Source organism: Petromyzon marinus, chromosome 6, assembly GCF_048934315.1.
Source record: "Petromyzon marinus isolate PM22_M1 ecotype Great Lakes invasive population chromosome 6, UKy_Petmar_22M1.pri1.0, whole genome shotgun sequence".
Taxonomy (NCBI): Eukaryota; Metazoa; Chordata; class Hyperoartia; order Petromyzontiformes; family Petromyzontidae; genus Petromyzon; species Petromyzon marinus.
Window position 1 is genome coordinate 5,791,412 of NC_133672.1, and position 16,961 is coordinate 5,808,372.

At 47.5% G+C, this 16,961-nt stretch overlaps 1 protein-coding gene across 13 annotated transcripts in view; it reads right to left on the bottom strand.

Moving 5' to 3' along the window:
- LOC116939631 (ryanodine receptor 2-like) overlaps positions 1 to 16,961 on the bottom strand; it is a 332,153-nt gene that overhangs the window by 78,307 nt on the left and 236,885 nt on the right. For 12 of the 13 annotated variants that reach the window (XM_032948287.2, XM_076062962.1, XM_076062947.1 and 9 more), the window contains 14 exons: positions 15,799 to 15,888; positions 14,778 to 14,915; positions 11,877 to 11,957; positions 11,300 to 11,375; positions 9,521 to 9,644; positions 8,413 to 8,528; positions 8,016 to 8,095; positions 7,530 to 7,651; positions 6,407 to 6,456; positions 4,650 to 4,710; positions 3,550 to 3,788; positions 2,038 to 2,119; positions 1,078 to 1,208; positions 5 to 331 (listed from right to left, as the gene is read on the bottom strand). In XM_032948287.2, the coding sequence (XP_032804178.2) occupies positions 5 to 331; positions 1,078 to 1,208; positions 2,038 to 2,119; positions 3,550 to 3,788; positions 4,650 to 4,710; positions 6,407 to 6,456; positions 7,530 to 7,651; positions 8,016 to 8,095; positions 8,413 to 8,528; positions 9,521 to 9,644; positions 11,300 to 11,375; positions 11,877 to 11,957; positions 14,778 to 14,915; positions 15,799 to 15,888 (1,717 nt within the window). Of the gene's footprint in view, positions 1 to 4; positions 332 to 1,077; positions 1,209 to 2,037; positions 2,120 to 3,549; positions 3,789 to 4,649; positions 4,711 to 6,406; positions 6,457 to 7,529; positions 7,652 to 8,015; positions 8,096 to 8,412; positions 8,529 to 9,520; positions 9,648 to 11,299; positions 11,376 to 11,876; positions 11,958 to 14,777; positions 14,916 to 15,798; positions 15,889 to 16,961 lie in introns of all 13 variants that reach the window. The other variant, XM_076062930.1, reaches the window with a different exon arrangement.

A 16,961-nucleotide genomic window follows, 5' to 3' on the forward strand; every position in this document is an offset into this window, starting at 1 on the left:
ACACCGGCGATGCGCTTCATCCAGGCGGCCTCGCTGATGCCCAGGTTGTTGACGATGATCTTGAGGATGTTGCCGAGCAGGGCGTTCATGTGCTCCGAGGTGGTGGCCGTGCACACGGGCTCCTCGAGGGCGCGCCGGGGGTCCTCCTCGGCGCCGTGCTCCCACCAGCGCGACAGGTAGCTGCACAGCATGGGCAGCACCACCTCGATGACGTGCGGCATCTCCGTGTAGCGGGCGCCCGACTCGGCCAGATCGCCGATCTCCTGCAGCAGCTTGTCCAGCGACGGGATGTCCTTGCACACGTCCTCCACGTGCACCGGCAGCCCCATCACTGCGAGCGAGCACGTGCGCGTGCGTGTGGTTGTGGGTTTGTACGTGTGTGTGTGTGTGAGCGTGAGTGAAGTTGCATTGTGCGTATGTGTGTATGTGTGTAAATGAGTGCGCGTGTATGCATTGCACAGGACGATCATTATTGAGTCAGATGTGTGAATAATTAGCGGACAAAAGGAACGAGGTTTCCCCGGCATGAACACAATTCATTCTTCTACAATAATTTTACATTAGAGGGGGCGTCCTACAAAAAAAAGTGGATAACCCCAAAGTTCGTCGTCCAGAAAATAGGGTTTTTTGTCGAGAGTGGGTGGTGGAATGATCAAGTTAAAAAAATAACAACTATCAAAAGTGAATTGATTTCTCATGTCTTCCAACGAAGCCAGTGTGTATTATGTAAATATAAGTTAACACCTGAGTGGGCTTTGTCTGGTAGGATGGGGATGGTTCAGTGTTGTGTTTGTATGTGTTTGGGTGATTTCTCTACCTTTCTTGTACTTTGCACTCCTATCGTGTTTTTGTACTGTGTGTTGTTGAAACGTTCTTACCCGCCCAGACTGGACATGTGTGAAAAAGAGCTCTATATCTCATCGGATTCTTCCAGCATAAATAAATATTCTGATTCTCTATTTGTGGGTTGACGGGATTTTGCAGGACACCCCTCGTTGAGAAGCCAGCAGTGAAGCAGTCGACGACACGGGGCGGTCCGGACACGCGGCCACACGCGTAGCCGTGCGCGCTACTCACTGGCGCGCTCGCGTGCCGTCTTGGTGTTGAACACAGAGTGGGGATTGAACTTGTTGAGCTCCGGCTCCAGGAAGGCGACCGGGAAGGCGGTGGCCAGCGCCGACAGGCACTCGCCCAGAGCAGGCCGCTGCCTGCGCACATGCACATGTACGTCATCCTCATCAGCCGTGTACTATCCACTGCCTGATGAAGGCCTTCCCAAGGCCGTCGCCACATCTCACACGCGGTCCCGCGATGCAACAATCCATCTAGATCCTGCACACCAGCCGCATTTATTGTTACATCTCTGCAGTGGGGACCGCCTCTTGGGTACATTCCCTCCCTTGGCTGCCACTTGCTCATCCGTTCTTGGGCCACCGGCCATCGTTCTTTATAGTGACGTGTTCAGCCCATGCATATGCTTGACTTTTTTATGTTATCCCTTGTTAATATTATTGGATACACACACCACCACATACTCCGATTAGCACGGTTGGCTATATATGGTGCAAAAAAAAGGTTCAACATATGTACATTTAAGGTTTCAATCACACTGGTAGAGGCCCAGGACCAGTTCTAAAAATCACTCCCCGATGTCCTTAACCATGGCTGGGAATTAAAATCAGGTCACCGGATTTTTGCGGAGCAGCGCATTGACCACGCTGCCATCAATGGGACTCTACTGGACATCTGTGAAAAAGCGCTTCACAGCTCATTGGATTCCTCCAGTCTAAATAAAGATTCTGATATACACAAGGACAACGCAATCGCAATGACACACACGCAAGCACTCAGTGGCCCCTTATCGGCATATGTACTGCGCGGACGGGTCCAGGGAATCAAACGTCAACCGCCTTTGTTGTCTGCAGGGGTTATCGCTTTGTTCTATTCACTTTCATGCATGGAAGAAGTCACAGCGGCTACTTCTCGATTTGTGCCCTGCAGGGCGGATTCCATGCGACCACGTGCCGCGCCGCTTACCTCTCCACATAGATGTTCTTTCCCGTTCCAAGTGCGAAAAGGCTGGACAGGATCCGGTAGCAGGACACCTGCACGTCATCCACTGCCCAGGAGGATTCACGTGGGAACATGAAATTGCAGTGTTTTAAATAGGGTACCGGTTGGACAATGGAACGATGTCCCGGACAGCATGAGACTCAATGGCATATGGAATTACATACGCAAATGTCTGTCGCTTTAGTGATACGTTAAGAACAACTTATGTCTGTCCTCCCCGGTTGCCAGGGTGAAAAGCGGACCACGTGTTGCACAATCCTGGCAAGGCGGCTCACAACTCAAATAACTGGATTGAAACCTGCAACAGCTGTAGTAAAGATGAGTGGCAGCCCACCCACCGAGTATCGTCACGCACCTTTGTGAAATAGCAGCAGCAGCAGCAGCGGATGAGGACACCACGCAATGCTGTGAAACACCTAAAACGCTTGGGTGACGAGGTGGCCCAGCATACGAGCGAGATTTTGAGTATTATCTGTTTGCATGTGTAGGTTTTTTTTAATTGTTCTGGGGTGCTTCACCTTGTGATATTCGTTCTGTCCCGTGGTATGGTTCAAACTTATTTAGGCAGAAATTCGACTTTAAATTTTACTGACGTCTATTCAAATGAGACGGATCTATGACGAATGGGACTTCACACACATTTTTAAATGAACACAATAATACCGTAATTAAATGCATTAAGACATCCAAGAATACGACAATAAAGACAAGCGCATGGTACACTGAAATGCTACTCATGTCACTCATCCACTTTATAGCTAAAATGATATCGGTGACCCTAGGCAAGTGGTGGAAATTCCACAATTCTATGGCAGTGGCTATTTTCCGCATTTAAATCCACTATTTAACCTTCTGCAAAGTGTTACTCAATTTATTGACCTCCGAGGGATGGATGGACTGCATTCACCCTTGGCTAGGATTTTTGATTCGCAATCTCCCAATTGTGAGTTGAGCATTCTACCAGTGTCATCTGGCCAGTCGCCAAATATCACTTTCATGCACGTACGAAAACAACTTAGTCAGCCACCGAGCTTTCCAATCAAAATGATAATGCTGGCTGTTCATCAGAAACAACTTGGCTGACATTCTACATCATGATCTGCAACCGATATAAGTGTAAAACCAGAAGTGAGTCTGACTTATTTCTTAAAACCTACTTATTGCCTGAGATATGTTAGGTAAACTGTTTTTGCAAAAAATGTTACTGTACGGCGGCGCTCTGAAGCCCTTTGTTGGGTCTGCTGCGCATTATAAAAAAGTAAAGAAAAATAATAACTACTTCTATGTTTAGCTTGTTGTCCTTCACCGCACCTCTGATTAGCACGGCTGGCTACGTATGGTGCATACAAAGTTCAACATTACATGCACACATACAAATAACAATAATAAACAATTTTACGGTGCCTTCCGTGAGCATCCAATGAGCCCGGGGGACAAGGGCCGCAAAGGCTGGCAACGGAGTGGAGGGTCACCTACGTATGAGGTCAACGCCAAACTGGTGCTGCCCGATGTGGTCGAAGAGCGAGCAGAGCAGCGGCAGCAGGGCCACGGACGTGTAGTTGATGGTCTGCGCCACGCCCTTGAGCGCGCTCCGCGAGTGTGTGAAGCGGCCCTGCTTCAGGTTCTCCATCGTCTTCTCCAGGTCTTCGGCGGCGCTCTCGAAGAACGCGCGAAGCGCTGCCTTCACGCTGTCGGGCCCCACCTTCATCACCGTTCTGGGGGAGGGGGGGGGGGTCGGCGAGGTCGGTGGCCGGCTCGTTGGGTTGTGACGTTTCTCACGAGCGAAGGAATCCAAGGGATTTGGGATCGGACTCAAAACAACTGAACGAGAAGCCCTACAGGGAGGATGCGCACTTGCTCGCTCGCTGCAAGGGTTTCCGGAACAAGTCGGCTGGACGCGACCAGGTGGCTCAGAGGTCAGAATGCTGATGTGTTATTCCTAAGATCTGTTGATCTGGGCTTGACCACCTGAGTGTGAAATTGTAGTTGTTGCTCTGCACCTACATCAGCCGTACGGAAGAAAAAAAAGACTCCTAAGATCCTGGGTGTGAATCCAGGTAGCTGGTTTCACACAAATTAGGTTCTTCAAGTTTCGCGGGCTGATAATCTCAGCCCAGTCATTAATAACTATACAAAGAAACACATAGAATTTGTTTCTACACTTACCTTGGTTAAATTCCAGCTGTGAGGCTTTACAATATCAGTTTGACTGTCATACGTTGAGCATTTTCAGCAGCGGCAGAGTGGGTGGGAAAGTGCTGCCCTTACTTTGTGGAACATCAATCACTTGAGGGGATCTCAGATGTAGCTTTGTGATAGCTATAGAAGCCAGTATTGGTATTACTTTTTCAGGGATGCACACCTACTCATTGTTTCTTCCAGTGCTGACAACGTGCATTGGGGTGTAATTGTACATATGTGTGCGTTCTGCATGTGTGTATACGTGTGTGTAATTGTACATGTGTGTTCTGCATGTGTGTTGGTGTCTAATTGTATGTATGTGTATTTTGTATGTGTGTTAGTGTGTGTGTGTCATTCGACAGGCGTGCGTGTTTAATGTAGACCATGGTGGGCACCTGCAGTCAAGCGATCCAGCCAAGATGTGTAGGCAGTTCACCATGGCAGTGGCGTCACTCCCTGCTCGCCACACATCACAGTAAGAGAAGTGTGTGTGTGTATGAGTGCGTGTGTGTGTGTATGTTAGTGTGTATGTGCCTGTGATATCAAATGCAGAAACACAAGAGAGCAGAAAAGGCAACCAGAATACAAAAGCAAGCGGGATACACAAAGGGTTCCTTAAAAAAAACCAGCGCAACGAGAAACAGCAACGCTAGGGAAAACTACACCCATGGTATAGAGGCTCTCCACCAAAACTACACCCAAAACTACACGAAAGCTTTAAATCAAAATTTAGTTGTTAAGATGTTAAAATACCAAACTAAAACCTTTTACAAGAAATCATGTCTGCATTAACCACAATACTTGTGGTCAGAATGCAAACAAAAAAATACTCTGATAATATATTCGCTGTACGCCTTTTGGCGTCCTCTGCTCTAACGCCATTTTGAGATTAGGCTCAAAAGAAAGCTGTATCTGGCGTGGACCAATCAGTTTCAAAGACAATGCATCATATTATCAGAGCATGTTTTTTGTTTGCATTCTGACCACAAGTATTGTGGTCAGAATGCAAACATGATTCCTTGTAAAAAGGTTTCAGTTTGGTGTTTTAACATCTTAACACCTGTTTTGTTGCCAGAAAAAAGGGGAAAACCTATTCTCAACGCTCGGGAATTATAATAATAATGGGAGCAGCTGCTACAGTTCTGTATGCAAAATTAAATCAGAAGCTAACGAAAATGCCGAAGAACTTGAATGCCACTCGGCAGCCAAGACTAAAACTGTCTCCAAACCCGAAAGAGCGTGAGTGGGGGGCAGTGCTCATCTGTGTTGACAGGCTCGAACCAGTGATGGAAATTCTGCATTTCCCATAACAGGAGCCAGTCTATCCATCGCATCATATCAGGAGTAATATATATGACATCTATACGTGCGGACTCATTTTAATGCGTGAAGAGATTTAAGCAATCAACAGCTTAGGGACACGTAATTCCCACCACCGGCTCTGGCACACCAATGAAGACTACCACCGCCAACCAAACGGAGAGCAGGGAGACAGTTTGACGTGACGTGAACACTCTGCTACTCTGCGATCATCTGTATGTTGATAATGTACAACCCTTTGTCAATCCACTGATGGGTGAAGGCTTCCCCATAACACGTCAGTTGAGATTTTTTTTTACTACAATTCACCACCAAGCTGGTCAATGTGGGTTGTTGAAGTGAAGGGGAACACCGGTCCAAATATCATTCGCCGTGGGTGTTCAGCGCGGCTGGGAATTGAACTCAGGTATTTCTGGGATTATAGCGCAATGGGATAACCATTATGCCACTGCCTCCCCCCCCCCCCACTCCACCATGGGCACATTAATTAACGTGTTCTTTTCTTGGTGAGAAAAGTCAAGACTTATGATCGGTAAAGTTAAATATCTTCCAGTCCTAAATCCTGTCCATTTTTTTTTATACATGTACATAAAACACCCTTAGATTAAACCCTGGATTCGCAAATAAGATGAAAGATTAAAGGTCGTTTGGTGGTTACAAAATGTGAGAGCGAAATAGATCCTGCCAATGGATGTTAGTATCGTGTAGCATGCAAACGTCTGGCACCACAACATGCATTTGAAGAAAAAAAATACCCTCAACAACAACAACAACAACACTCCCGGCCAACACAACACAGAATACAAACCAGGATCCCAAAGACCACTCTTACCAAAGAGAGAAATCCTATGCCGGACAAGAACGGCCAATTTGCAGAAGAGGCTACAGAGGAAACGAGGAAGCGAGAGAGAAGAGGAAGAAATGGAAAAAAACATTTTGGTATTCTTCTTGAACGCATTAATTGTCATCGAACGAACTGCGAAACAACGGTCAGGTCATGAGGAAAATTGCTGACTGCGGTGATTGCTTACGAATGCTGTGCACATGTACAGCACTGTCGTCAATCCCCTACTGGAAGAGGAGCATCACCCGCAGGGCATGCTGGTTGTGGGGATGATTTTGCTACACTTCGCTACTCTGGTCAGTGCCAGTTGGTGTGGGCGGAGGAGTATAGATAGACATGGGATCATGTAAGTACAGTGCAACAATGGACTCTGCTGGCTAGAATGTGGTCCTGTAGCCCTAAACACCAGTTATTCAAGGCATTCGCCCATCCAAGCACTATCCTGGCCAGGCTCAAATCGGCTTAGCTTCAAAGAAATTATGGAAATGGGTGTACTGTAGGTGATTTTTTTACCATAGGCAATAAAGAATACGGCAGAAAATATAAATAAATCTACACCACATATCTACGTGTGTGAGTGAGTGGGTGCGTGTGTGTGCGTGTCAGCCTGAAATGAGTACCTGGTGCGGTGTGTAAACATCGCCACGGGGACAAAGGCGGTTACAAGGCATGGTGCCGGCCACCCCCCCCCCCGCCCCCCCGTGTGCCTTGCAGGCCTTCACAGGTGCTGCCCGCTCACAACACTTGCCCCAAAACTCTGTTAAGTCTAAATCTTGACTTAAAGCTTTTGTGACTGCAGGAATTCATATTCTTTGGGTCCTTCGGTAAAGCCACGTAGATAAGTCTATTCGTGGGGAACTTTGTCCTGGTCTCGTGCGTGTCAAAGGATTGTTCGAGGTCTTTGTGAAGCAAAAGCCACGTGCGGACATCCGCAAGGAACGATGGGGTTTGGAGGAATTTACAATGACCGTGACATCGATAGTTGAATATGTGAAACAACGTGTCATGTGATTGCGTTAACGGTCCTTCATTTTTGGCCTATTCTTCCACGCTAAATTGGGGCTCTGCGTGACGGTGGTGTGACGAGGAGTGGGGGAGGAGTGCAACGAACCTGGTGACCATCTCCTTCTCCTTGTTGGAGGCGTGGCCTCCACTGCTCAGCAGGCTGCTGGGCGTCGACAGGAAGTACTGCCTGTGGTTCTGGAAGTACTGATCTATCAGGGGCAGCACCACCTGCGCAAAGACGTAGGGGAGAAAACGTTACGGTGTCACTGTGAGGATTGGGAGATTGGCTGTATTTTGTTTAGATGGTAAGAAAACTCTGTTAACCACTGTGATACCGCTTCACCATCCTACCAAGGAGTAGTTTCATCAGTGCCTCAGAGCTGCCAATGGCAATGTACAATGCTGCACAGGGAGGCACTTTGACTGCCACTGATACCGGCACGGCGAGGTGTGAGTTTACATTTACACCGCTGCGCCTGTCAGCGACACAATCCCAAACGGCGCTTCAAGTGCGTCCGCTGAGTCTCGCCGCAAGGGGGCGAGCAATCAGAGGAGGGTTGGCGTTGTGAATGCGTGCGCGTGCTTTCATTACCTTGGCGAAGAATTTTATTTCCTGCTCGTGGGGATACTTGTTCGATGCTCTCTCTTCCTTCCTTTTGGTCATGGCGAAATCTGCAAGAATCCGGGATCTTAAATTACACGCTCACAGTAACAACGGACGAGACAATTCCTGGTCTGGCACGTCTCTGGTGTAGGCCAATCAGTTTCAAGGACAATGTATATATTAATTATCAGAGCGCGTGTTTACATGTTTTGCCACAAGTACGTGTGCTTAATGCAGACTTGCTGCATTATTTTTGGTGTGTTTGAACATCTTAACAGCCGTTTTATTGCCAGAAAGGGTAAAAAAAAAAAAACCTCTTCTCATTTTTCATCATTTTGATGCTTCCAAAAAAGGTCCCGTACGAAACAGAGGCCCCCGAGCTCACCAAGCTGCGTGATGTAGCCGTGGGCGCTCTCCACGTAGTTGATGAGCTGCTGCAGAATTCCATACGCAAAGCGCTTCTCGATGGACGAGGCGTCCATCTCCATGTCCTTGGCGCCTCTGTCTCACGTACCGTAAATAGTAAAGATGAAGATTCCCCCACCCACCCCCCAGCCTTTAACAGGCTGTTGGGGTGAGCGCTGTTGGCGAGCACCTATGAAGGCCGGCACGGCGCATGAGGGGCGTGGGGTGGCCAGCAACCACGCCCGGCGGAATTTGTCTCTCTAATGTCGATGTTTACACAGAGCACTCCTGTACTCATTTACGGCTGAGTCGACCTAGAGGAGGCCCATGACCGGCTTATAATATTTGTCACGGATGCTGGCTGTGAGCAGGAAGCGAAACTAGTTCGTAGCGTAGCGAGTCTACCGATGGAGTACCACTCTCCACGTACCATAAGACAGGACAGAGATTCCCCGCATAGCCTCAATCGCTTTTGTGACGACAATAACCCCCATTGGCCACTAAGTGGGAGTGACGCCACTGCAACGCTTTAGCCAAAAGCGGTCCCCTCTGAGGCACCGTGCAGTGCGTGGAAGGCTCGCTGGCAGGAAGGAGGTCACGGGATGGATCCAGCTATTATGGGCTAATTGACTGTGGTGACTGGTAGAGGCAACACTTTGCCGACTCACTCGCTGCTTTTTAGTGGCAACTTGTACAGCACGCGCACGCATGCGTGCACCCAAATGAGTAACACGCCTCTATGCCTGCACATTCAAAATTTGGAAACACGTGCAGGACACATACACAGGAACGCGTTCAAACCCCGACGTGCACACGCGGATGCACACACAAAGGGGTGCCCTTTTTTTGCCCATTGTTGCTGCATTTCCATAAGATTAAGAAATCAGCCATTTCTTGTCCCATTGCACGGCTACATTGTGAGAAGTTAACAGTAGCCATGACGTTGAGAGTCTGGCCTTACCATCGGAATGTGGATTTTCCCAACCACTATTCAGAGCCACCAATGAAAATAATTAACTACCCGTGCTAGTTTGAGTCGAGAGACACTTCAGCTTAGTAACACAACGGGACCGTGGGGCGATGCGTGCCTGGAGACAGTGTATCCGTTGATCTGCAAGAACTTGAAAAGTTCCTCAGCTTTTTCCAGGTCCTTGGATTTCTCCTTGGCGGTCAGCGTATCGTAGGGAACCAGCAGGGGATGGGTGCCACCCCCTGCTTGGGCGCACACACCCACACACACGTATACACAGACACAAGCATGCACACACGCACACATACGTAGAATAATATGACAATGAGTCCATCGGGTTTTTTTTTCTTCAGAATGTGAGTTTGTTACCATCCCGATTTAAGCGGCAATTTTTATTTGCGTTCAAATTCATTCCAATACCTTGCTTTCTCAGAAAAGCATCCGAATCATTCAATTTTAAAAAAATATTATACGATTTTTCTTTGTACCTTCTTAGCTTAACTTGGTTAGTTAAAAGTTTAAATTACTTGCAATTATGAAGTTTATCGATGTGCACCGATGTATACAATCGTGCGTCTTAAGTAGTTCTAATTAGTCCATGGTTTTAACAGGAAACCCCTAGAACTTTTTATCAAGATTGTACTGCCGTATGCTGGCTGCCCAACAGTTTCAGAGGTGGAGAATCTGATTTCCGACTTGAAAAAACAGACACTGATGAGCGCTTCTCTCGCTTTAACACGTTGGCTGTCGTGACCAAAGTTATGATTCATAAACTGATCTTCAGATCAGACCGCATAAGTACAATGTGTCATACCCCCCCCCCCATCCACCCGGCACATCCAATTAATACATTAATACATTTGTTACGCGAACAAAACATGTGGACCTGTTGATGAGATTTATAAAACAATTATTCTTATTTTTAATATTATTTATGTTGTTTGTCTCCAGGTCCGATTCAATACAGTACACAAAATCCGTGATCTAATCCCATCTGTGAAGGAGGTCATTCCTGACATGCAATACCCTAGAGTCTACAAACTGAGTTGTACCTGCGATAGCAGTTACATTGGGGAAACGAAACGACATGTCACGACAGATCTGAAACATGGCAGAACCAATGTCTCGGCAGATCTGAAACATGGCAGAACCAATACCTCTGCCGTGGCTGACCATTGTTATAATGCTGTGGGCTCGCATGATATTGTTTTTTCCGAGACCAAGGTACTCTGCAAACTTTCGGGCTACTATCAAAGGTTTGTTCATGAAGCCATCCAGATATATAAACATAAACAAAACCTGAACCGAGAAGATGGATACAAATTGAACAATCATTGGAAGGATGCTATCAACCGGGTAATGCCTTAACTGGTTGTTGTTTCCATCGTACCTGCCGGTTTACTGCTAGCCCCGTACACATCCCCCCCCAGCCTCACGTCCTCTTCCCCTAGCGCTCACGCGACCCCTCCCCCTACCCCCCCTCTCTCTCTCCCCCCTTGCCTCCTCCCCCCTCTCTGACCTATATAACCTCTTGCCACGGCAGCTCTCCCGCCGACTTCAGCATGTTCTTGCTGTGGTTGTCCCACCTGATGAAGATCGCTTGTGTTGCGATCGAAACGTCGTGATTTGTTTTATTTTATTTTATTTCTACTTATGTGACTTTACCGAAAGAACCAAAGAGTATAGAGTTTGTAATTGCTAGTTTTAATGTTAGGTTAGTAACAACTTGCCTGTGCTCGCCAGTTGCCTGGGTGAAAGGTGGGCTAAGTTTTTTCCCCAATCCTGGCTCAGCTGGCTCAAAAATGTAACAAACTTAACGAAACGAAACGAATGACCATTGCTGAATGAGTGAGATGTTATTGTTGTATTTTATTTAGAACCAGGGGCAGGGCCTCACCTTTGGCTTCAATTTCCATCTTCTTCTTACTTGCCCAAGTGTTGTGGTAATTTTCAGCCAGAGTCTCTGACATGTTCTGGTGACAGAAGTAAGAATGTAAAAAAAAACCCTCACTTGTAAAAAATATATATTTAATCAAAGCACACAGGGAATCCCACATCATTCTAGTTTTTTTCACAATTATATCTCAAATGTGTGATCGTAGTCATGCATTAAGATTTTTTTTATCACTTTGTGTCAAACCATCGCCCTGGAATTGAATATCACACGTACTTATTAACTCCCCTCCCTAGGCCTCTTTGTCCATACGAGGGGCCTATCTTTTCTAGGCTCTATCAATGTTTGTTGAGTCTTTTTGTGACTTGGCTGAGACCAACAAACGCACCACACTTGAGAACTCGACGTAATAATTGTTGGATATTGTCCAGATTCGAACCCAGGAACTAATTTGTGGTAGCTACTCAGTGTTCTCACCAAGTGTTTGACATCTCGGTCATCTTCCAGTTTTGAAAATAAACCTCAGGTTGCAACAACATCCAAGAAAAAGAAGAATCATCGGCTGAGAGCAAAGACTGACCTGCAGATCCCGAGGCAGTGTTACGTTGGTCATGTCCAGGGGTCGTGGCGTGAAGCCGTGGGGAGATTCAAATGAGCTTTGCTGCAGAGAGGAACAGGGCGAGGAATTTTAACGAGCATGCGGCAAAATCTCTTGAGAGGTTAGCTCACAAAAGCTCCACATGTGAAAGGACAGGGTGTCGGCTGGAATATTAAGTTCTGCATTTAATTTAATGGCTTACCATCATAACTGGGCTTATTTACGATGATAGATAGGATATGCATAGGATATTGATTCAAAAACACACAGGTGATGCCTTTAAAACTATGCTGATATACTTCAGAATTTAAGTTGCCATACAGACTTTCCATTCTAGATTGTGAGGAGTTTAAATGTTGGGACTACAATGGCCGAACAAACAATTGTAATTTGCATCTGGATTAAATCTGAGAAGAAGCACAAAAGAAAATCACATTATTGACTTCTAATCAGGAGGACAAGACCATGGAATATGAAGCAAATCTTTTTTTTTGTCAGTGGCAGGATTTCATTGTGAAGCATAAGCGATCGCCGCATCCAGACTGTAAGAATTATTACGTGGGCTTCAGCAAATTCTAAAAGAGACGTTGTGAAATACCAATCTAACCTCCTGCAAAGAAATTTAACGCGTGCCGAAAATAAAATTGAAACTCAGTGTGTTAAATACTTTTAGCCAGAATTCATTTGACGCAAAAAAGCTTCAAGTCTCCATTATAAATATTAGACTGCAAGAAATTAAAGCACATCCATCTTGCAATCCTAAGAAACCATCTTATGGCTCAACCTCCGACAATTCCCATTCTTCGAACAACTATGCACCAAGAGTTCCCCGGAAAAAAAAAAAACCCAGAATAATACGTTTAAGCACAATTTTCAGATTAACCTTCATCAACACGACACGATCGAATAACCCAGCAATTAACCGTACATGCCGTATGAACCTCTTGGGGGAAAAAAAATGCCCTCGGGTCTACATTGTTCCCGGTCGTTATGTTGTTGGGATTAAACTTCGATTTACCGCTTCGATTGAAAAGGGACTAATTTGACAGGAAATGGTGCTCGACGATGTTGAGGTGAGTGGATGCGGTTGCCGAGAATATGCCCGGCATTGGGGGTCACAGCACAGTGCGACGAAAGGCGAGGCCACAATCCCGCCCACTGTTACAATCCCACCACCACAAAGCACCCGCCACAACAAACACGTTCACGCTCAGCGACCCGCGTGTAGAATTCAGCATGCATTATGTTCACGTGCCGGCTGATGTCGGCGAATTGATATCGGGCGCCGCCGCTCTGCGAGTTTTGCCGCAGATGTGGTCGTACAATAGACGCAAGCGAATGAGAATACAGATGCGCACGCGTCACTGCAAAAGAAAGTGGAGTTAGATGGCGCTCGATGGCACGCGGCTGAGCACTACCGCTCGTCGGAACGCATGCGCCTGCCAACAACTTCGCTTTCACATTACGGCGGATGACGTGTGGGTCGTTTCCCCCCCCCCGAGGGCTTAAACTATACACAAGACGAAAAAATTTGAATGCTTGGTTATTACAAGTTACTCACCTCCCTTAGAGGTCTCAACTAGCCCAAGCAGTGAAAGCAAACAATTAAGACAACCGTTAAACAAAGTGCTTGAGCCCGGGTTAGTACACTATCTTCAAACGACTGCCAACCAATTAACGAGTGCAACTTAAACGCAAAGCATGTACAGGGTTGTCATAGCCATTCGCTCATCTGTTTGCTGAATGCAATGTCGCAGGGTGTGTCCTCAGGTCTTTCCACACACCATGGGGTTTCAACGGTGTCATACAGGAAACACCGACTTAAGGGCAAGTCCAGCTAGGCACTCGTGCGCTTAAATGTAAAAAGCAGTGCAGTCCTTCTAACAAACACAAGCACGCACTAGCGCACGTGAGAAGCAGTAAAAACATTTTAAGAATACAACAAATTTAATGTGCAGACTCAACCTGTGGTTATCACAAAAACGAGACTCAACAATAAGCCTAACGGTGTATCAGTAGTGTATGGTGTGCACAGCCCTGGGTAGAACGCAGACCTAACAGATGTAGGGAAAACGCCAGTCAGGATTAGACACCAAGTGGTACAAGTGTGCGTGGCCAGGAATTTATCCCAGGTGAATAGGATCCACAGCGCACTGGTTTCCTACGCTTGTTTTTGTTCCAATTTCTCTTTTGCCTCATTGCTTTACTTTTTTTGCTTTGGTCATTTTGGTGACCCAAGTAAATTTTGAAAACGCAACTATCCTGGTCTCTTGAGTTCTCACCTGGTTAACGAAATTAACTTTGAAACTACACCGGAGTTTATATACGCCCATTAGGCCATCCACACTGCCGGGAAAGTCACTGTCGGCAAGCACAGTTTAAGGTCAGCAGGGACACGCAGTAGGATGTCATAGCAAGCACCATGCTTGCCCGCCCGCCCGCCCGCCCGCCTTTACTTCTCCATGGCCTAAGTTCACATACTACACAATATTCTCATCGCTTAAGGATTAATTATAATCTGAGGAGAGATCCAGGCCAGGTTCATCCACCACCAGCGCCTCTGATGTTGTGTTTGGCCAGGAATCAAACTCACGTTGTGATCGTGGCGCAGTGCTCCGAACCACTTAGCCATTGCTCCCCACAAACACCCAAGCACACAAGCACACATGTAGTACATTCTGGGAGAGACACACACTCACGCATTCATACAAATTGACAACTAATTTCTTTAGAAATGCTTTTTGTGTTTAGTTCGTTGTCCTTCCCCCGCATCTCCGATTAGATACACTCGTACAAAAAGCACACGTGGACATATGCAACTGCAATGCCCCCCCCCCCTGTCCTGCCCTGCAAAATGTAGATGCCCCCCTGCGCGTTGCTCACGCTGCTTGAGTGCGGGAGGCGCTGCGGCTTGGCCTGCATGGCGGCCGCCCCTCCGTCTCGTGTCCTCTCGATTGCCCAGCCCAGCATCAGCATGGTCTTCAGGGACTCCTTCACCGGCAGCTGGTAGACCTCCTTCTCCTGCGGCCACAACGCACGGCGTCTCACACTCAGCTCGGTTTACAGACACGCCCTGCGCCACCCTGCGTCACACCCTGCACCATCCTAACCCGGTTCACTCTCGCAAATGACACTACTATCCTGGCTCTCCGATAGGCACTACAAATGGCATTAGGGGCTGCTAGGTGGCTAGATGGTGGCAGTGCTAAGTGTAAACCCCTCATGTTCATGGATTTTCTACGGGTTTTCCAATTCCATTCTACATCCCAAATATTAATTCATGGTATTCGGCAAACATCCGAATGTAGGACCCTCTTCAAAAAAGTGCTTTGGGTTCAATGAGACTTTGCTCAGCATTATCTCTAGCTTATACTGGTAGGAACCTCCTGGTTACACCACCAGCCCACAGGGGATTATTGTGTCCGTCCGTCGTGCATCCAAAAATGGGAGGGGTGGAGCTGGGTGGAGAGGGGAGGGTGGGGAGGGGCTGGGTGGGGAGGGAGGGGCTGGGTGGGGAGAGGAGGGTGGGGAGGGGCTGGGTGGGAAGGGTGGGGCTGGGTGGGGAGGGGAGGGTGGGGAGGGGCTGGGTGGGGAGGGTGGGGCTGGGTGGGGGGTGGGAGGGGTGGGGTTAGGTGGGTAGGGGCTGGTCACCCCGTGGTGCCCTTATAAAACTCAACGTTTAACCTACTCACGCCGGCTTGTGCCCACCCTCACAGTCGGGCATATTTGCGGAATACACCACGTACCACCGTTGACCCTGGCCATTGACCGAGCAACCCAACGTTCCTACCAGCTCCCTCTGCAGGAATGTGTTTATGATTATGTAAGCTATTATCGAAGCCTCGCAATAAAATGAATGACGCAGGTGAATACAATGAATACAACGCCAACCCGATTTCATTACCTTGTCAGAAAAGAGTTTGAATGGCTTGAGGAGGGGGTGACTTTTGCTTTCTTCATTGAGGACCTCGCCATATGACCACCCTTCTGCATACTGTCAAACAGAGAGAGATAGACATACCTGTCAACCCCTTATCAGTGCCTACCTTATTGCAAAACAATTCAGACCTAATTGGTGACCCCGTGCTCTTAAACATCTAAACGTTCATCCTACAAAGCTGTATGCCGTGTGGACCTGAAAACTCAATTTCCTTGTACAAGCATATGGGTAAACCGTATGGGTTGACACGGTATGGAGAGAGGACTTTTCAATTGGCATTCAACATGCCAATTTCCGTTCCTATGATGCACGTGCACATCATCGCATCGGAATCGGAATAAAAACTAAAATAACTTTATCGGTACATCTTCAGGTCAGAAAGACGTCCCGAGGCTCCCACAAGGCCATGCGGAAGCGCACACGGCACAGTTTGGCGTCAGCTATCATAGAGTGTGGTCGTATCGCTGCAGTTCTCTGTGGTCAGTACAATGTTTATAAAAACAACGGCGCTACTTCGCCTCTCTAAATAAAATGTATGCTAACTGCTTGCGCGTTCCTAGATTCAGCGGCGAACGGGACAACCACCCTCGCAACTTGTAGAGACGTCTCGGAACGGGAAAGGGTTAAGAAAGCATCCAGCGGAGTGGGCCAGGTGGCTCAGGAGTGAGAGTGCTACGCCAGCACTGCGGAGACTCTGGATTACGCTCCACGCGGCCGCCCACTACCAAACCACATTACCAAGCGTGGTGAGATGATGGTCTCAGCCTGGTGATCAATGGGCTCTCACTGGCCACGCGCACACTCGTGCCGATCTGGGGTCTAATCCTGACTGGCGCTTTCCTTACCTCTGTTAGGTCTGCCTTCTATCCAGGGCTGTGTGGTAGGCCTATTGACGAGTCTCGTATTTGTCATAACCGCAGACTGAGTCTGCACATTTAATATTGCCTTATAATGAAAATGTTTGTACTGCCTCTCGTGTGTGCTAGTGCGTGCCTCTGTTAGGACTGCATCTGCATATTCCAGGTCTGTGACGTGTCGGCAAACACACTTTGCCTCGTTTAGATTCTGGATACTTTTTTTTTTTAGAAATGTACGATTACGTTTGCAAAGCAGATACCATGAGGTCT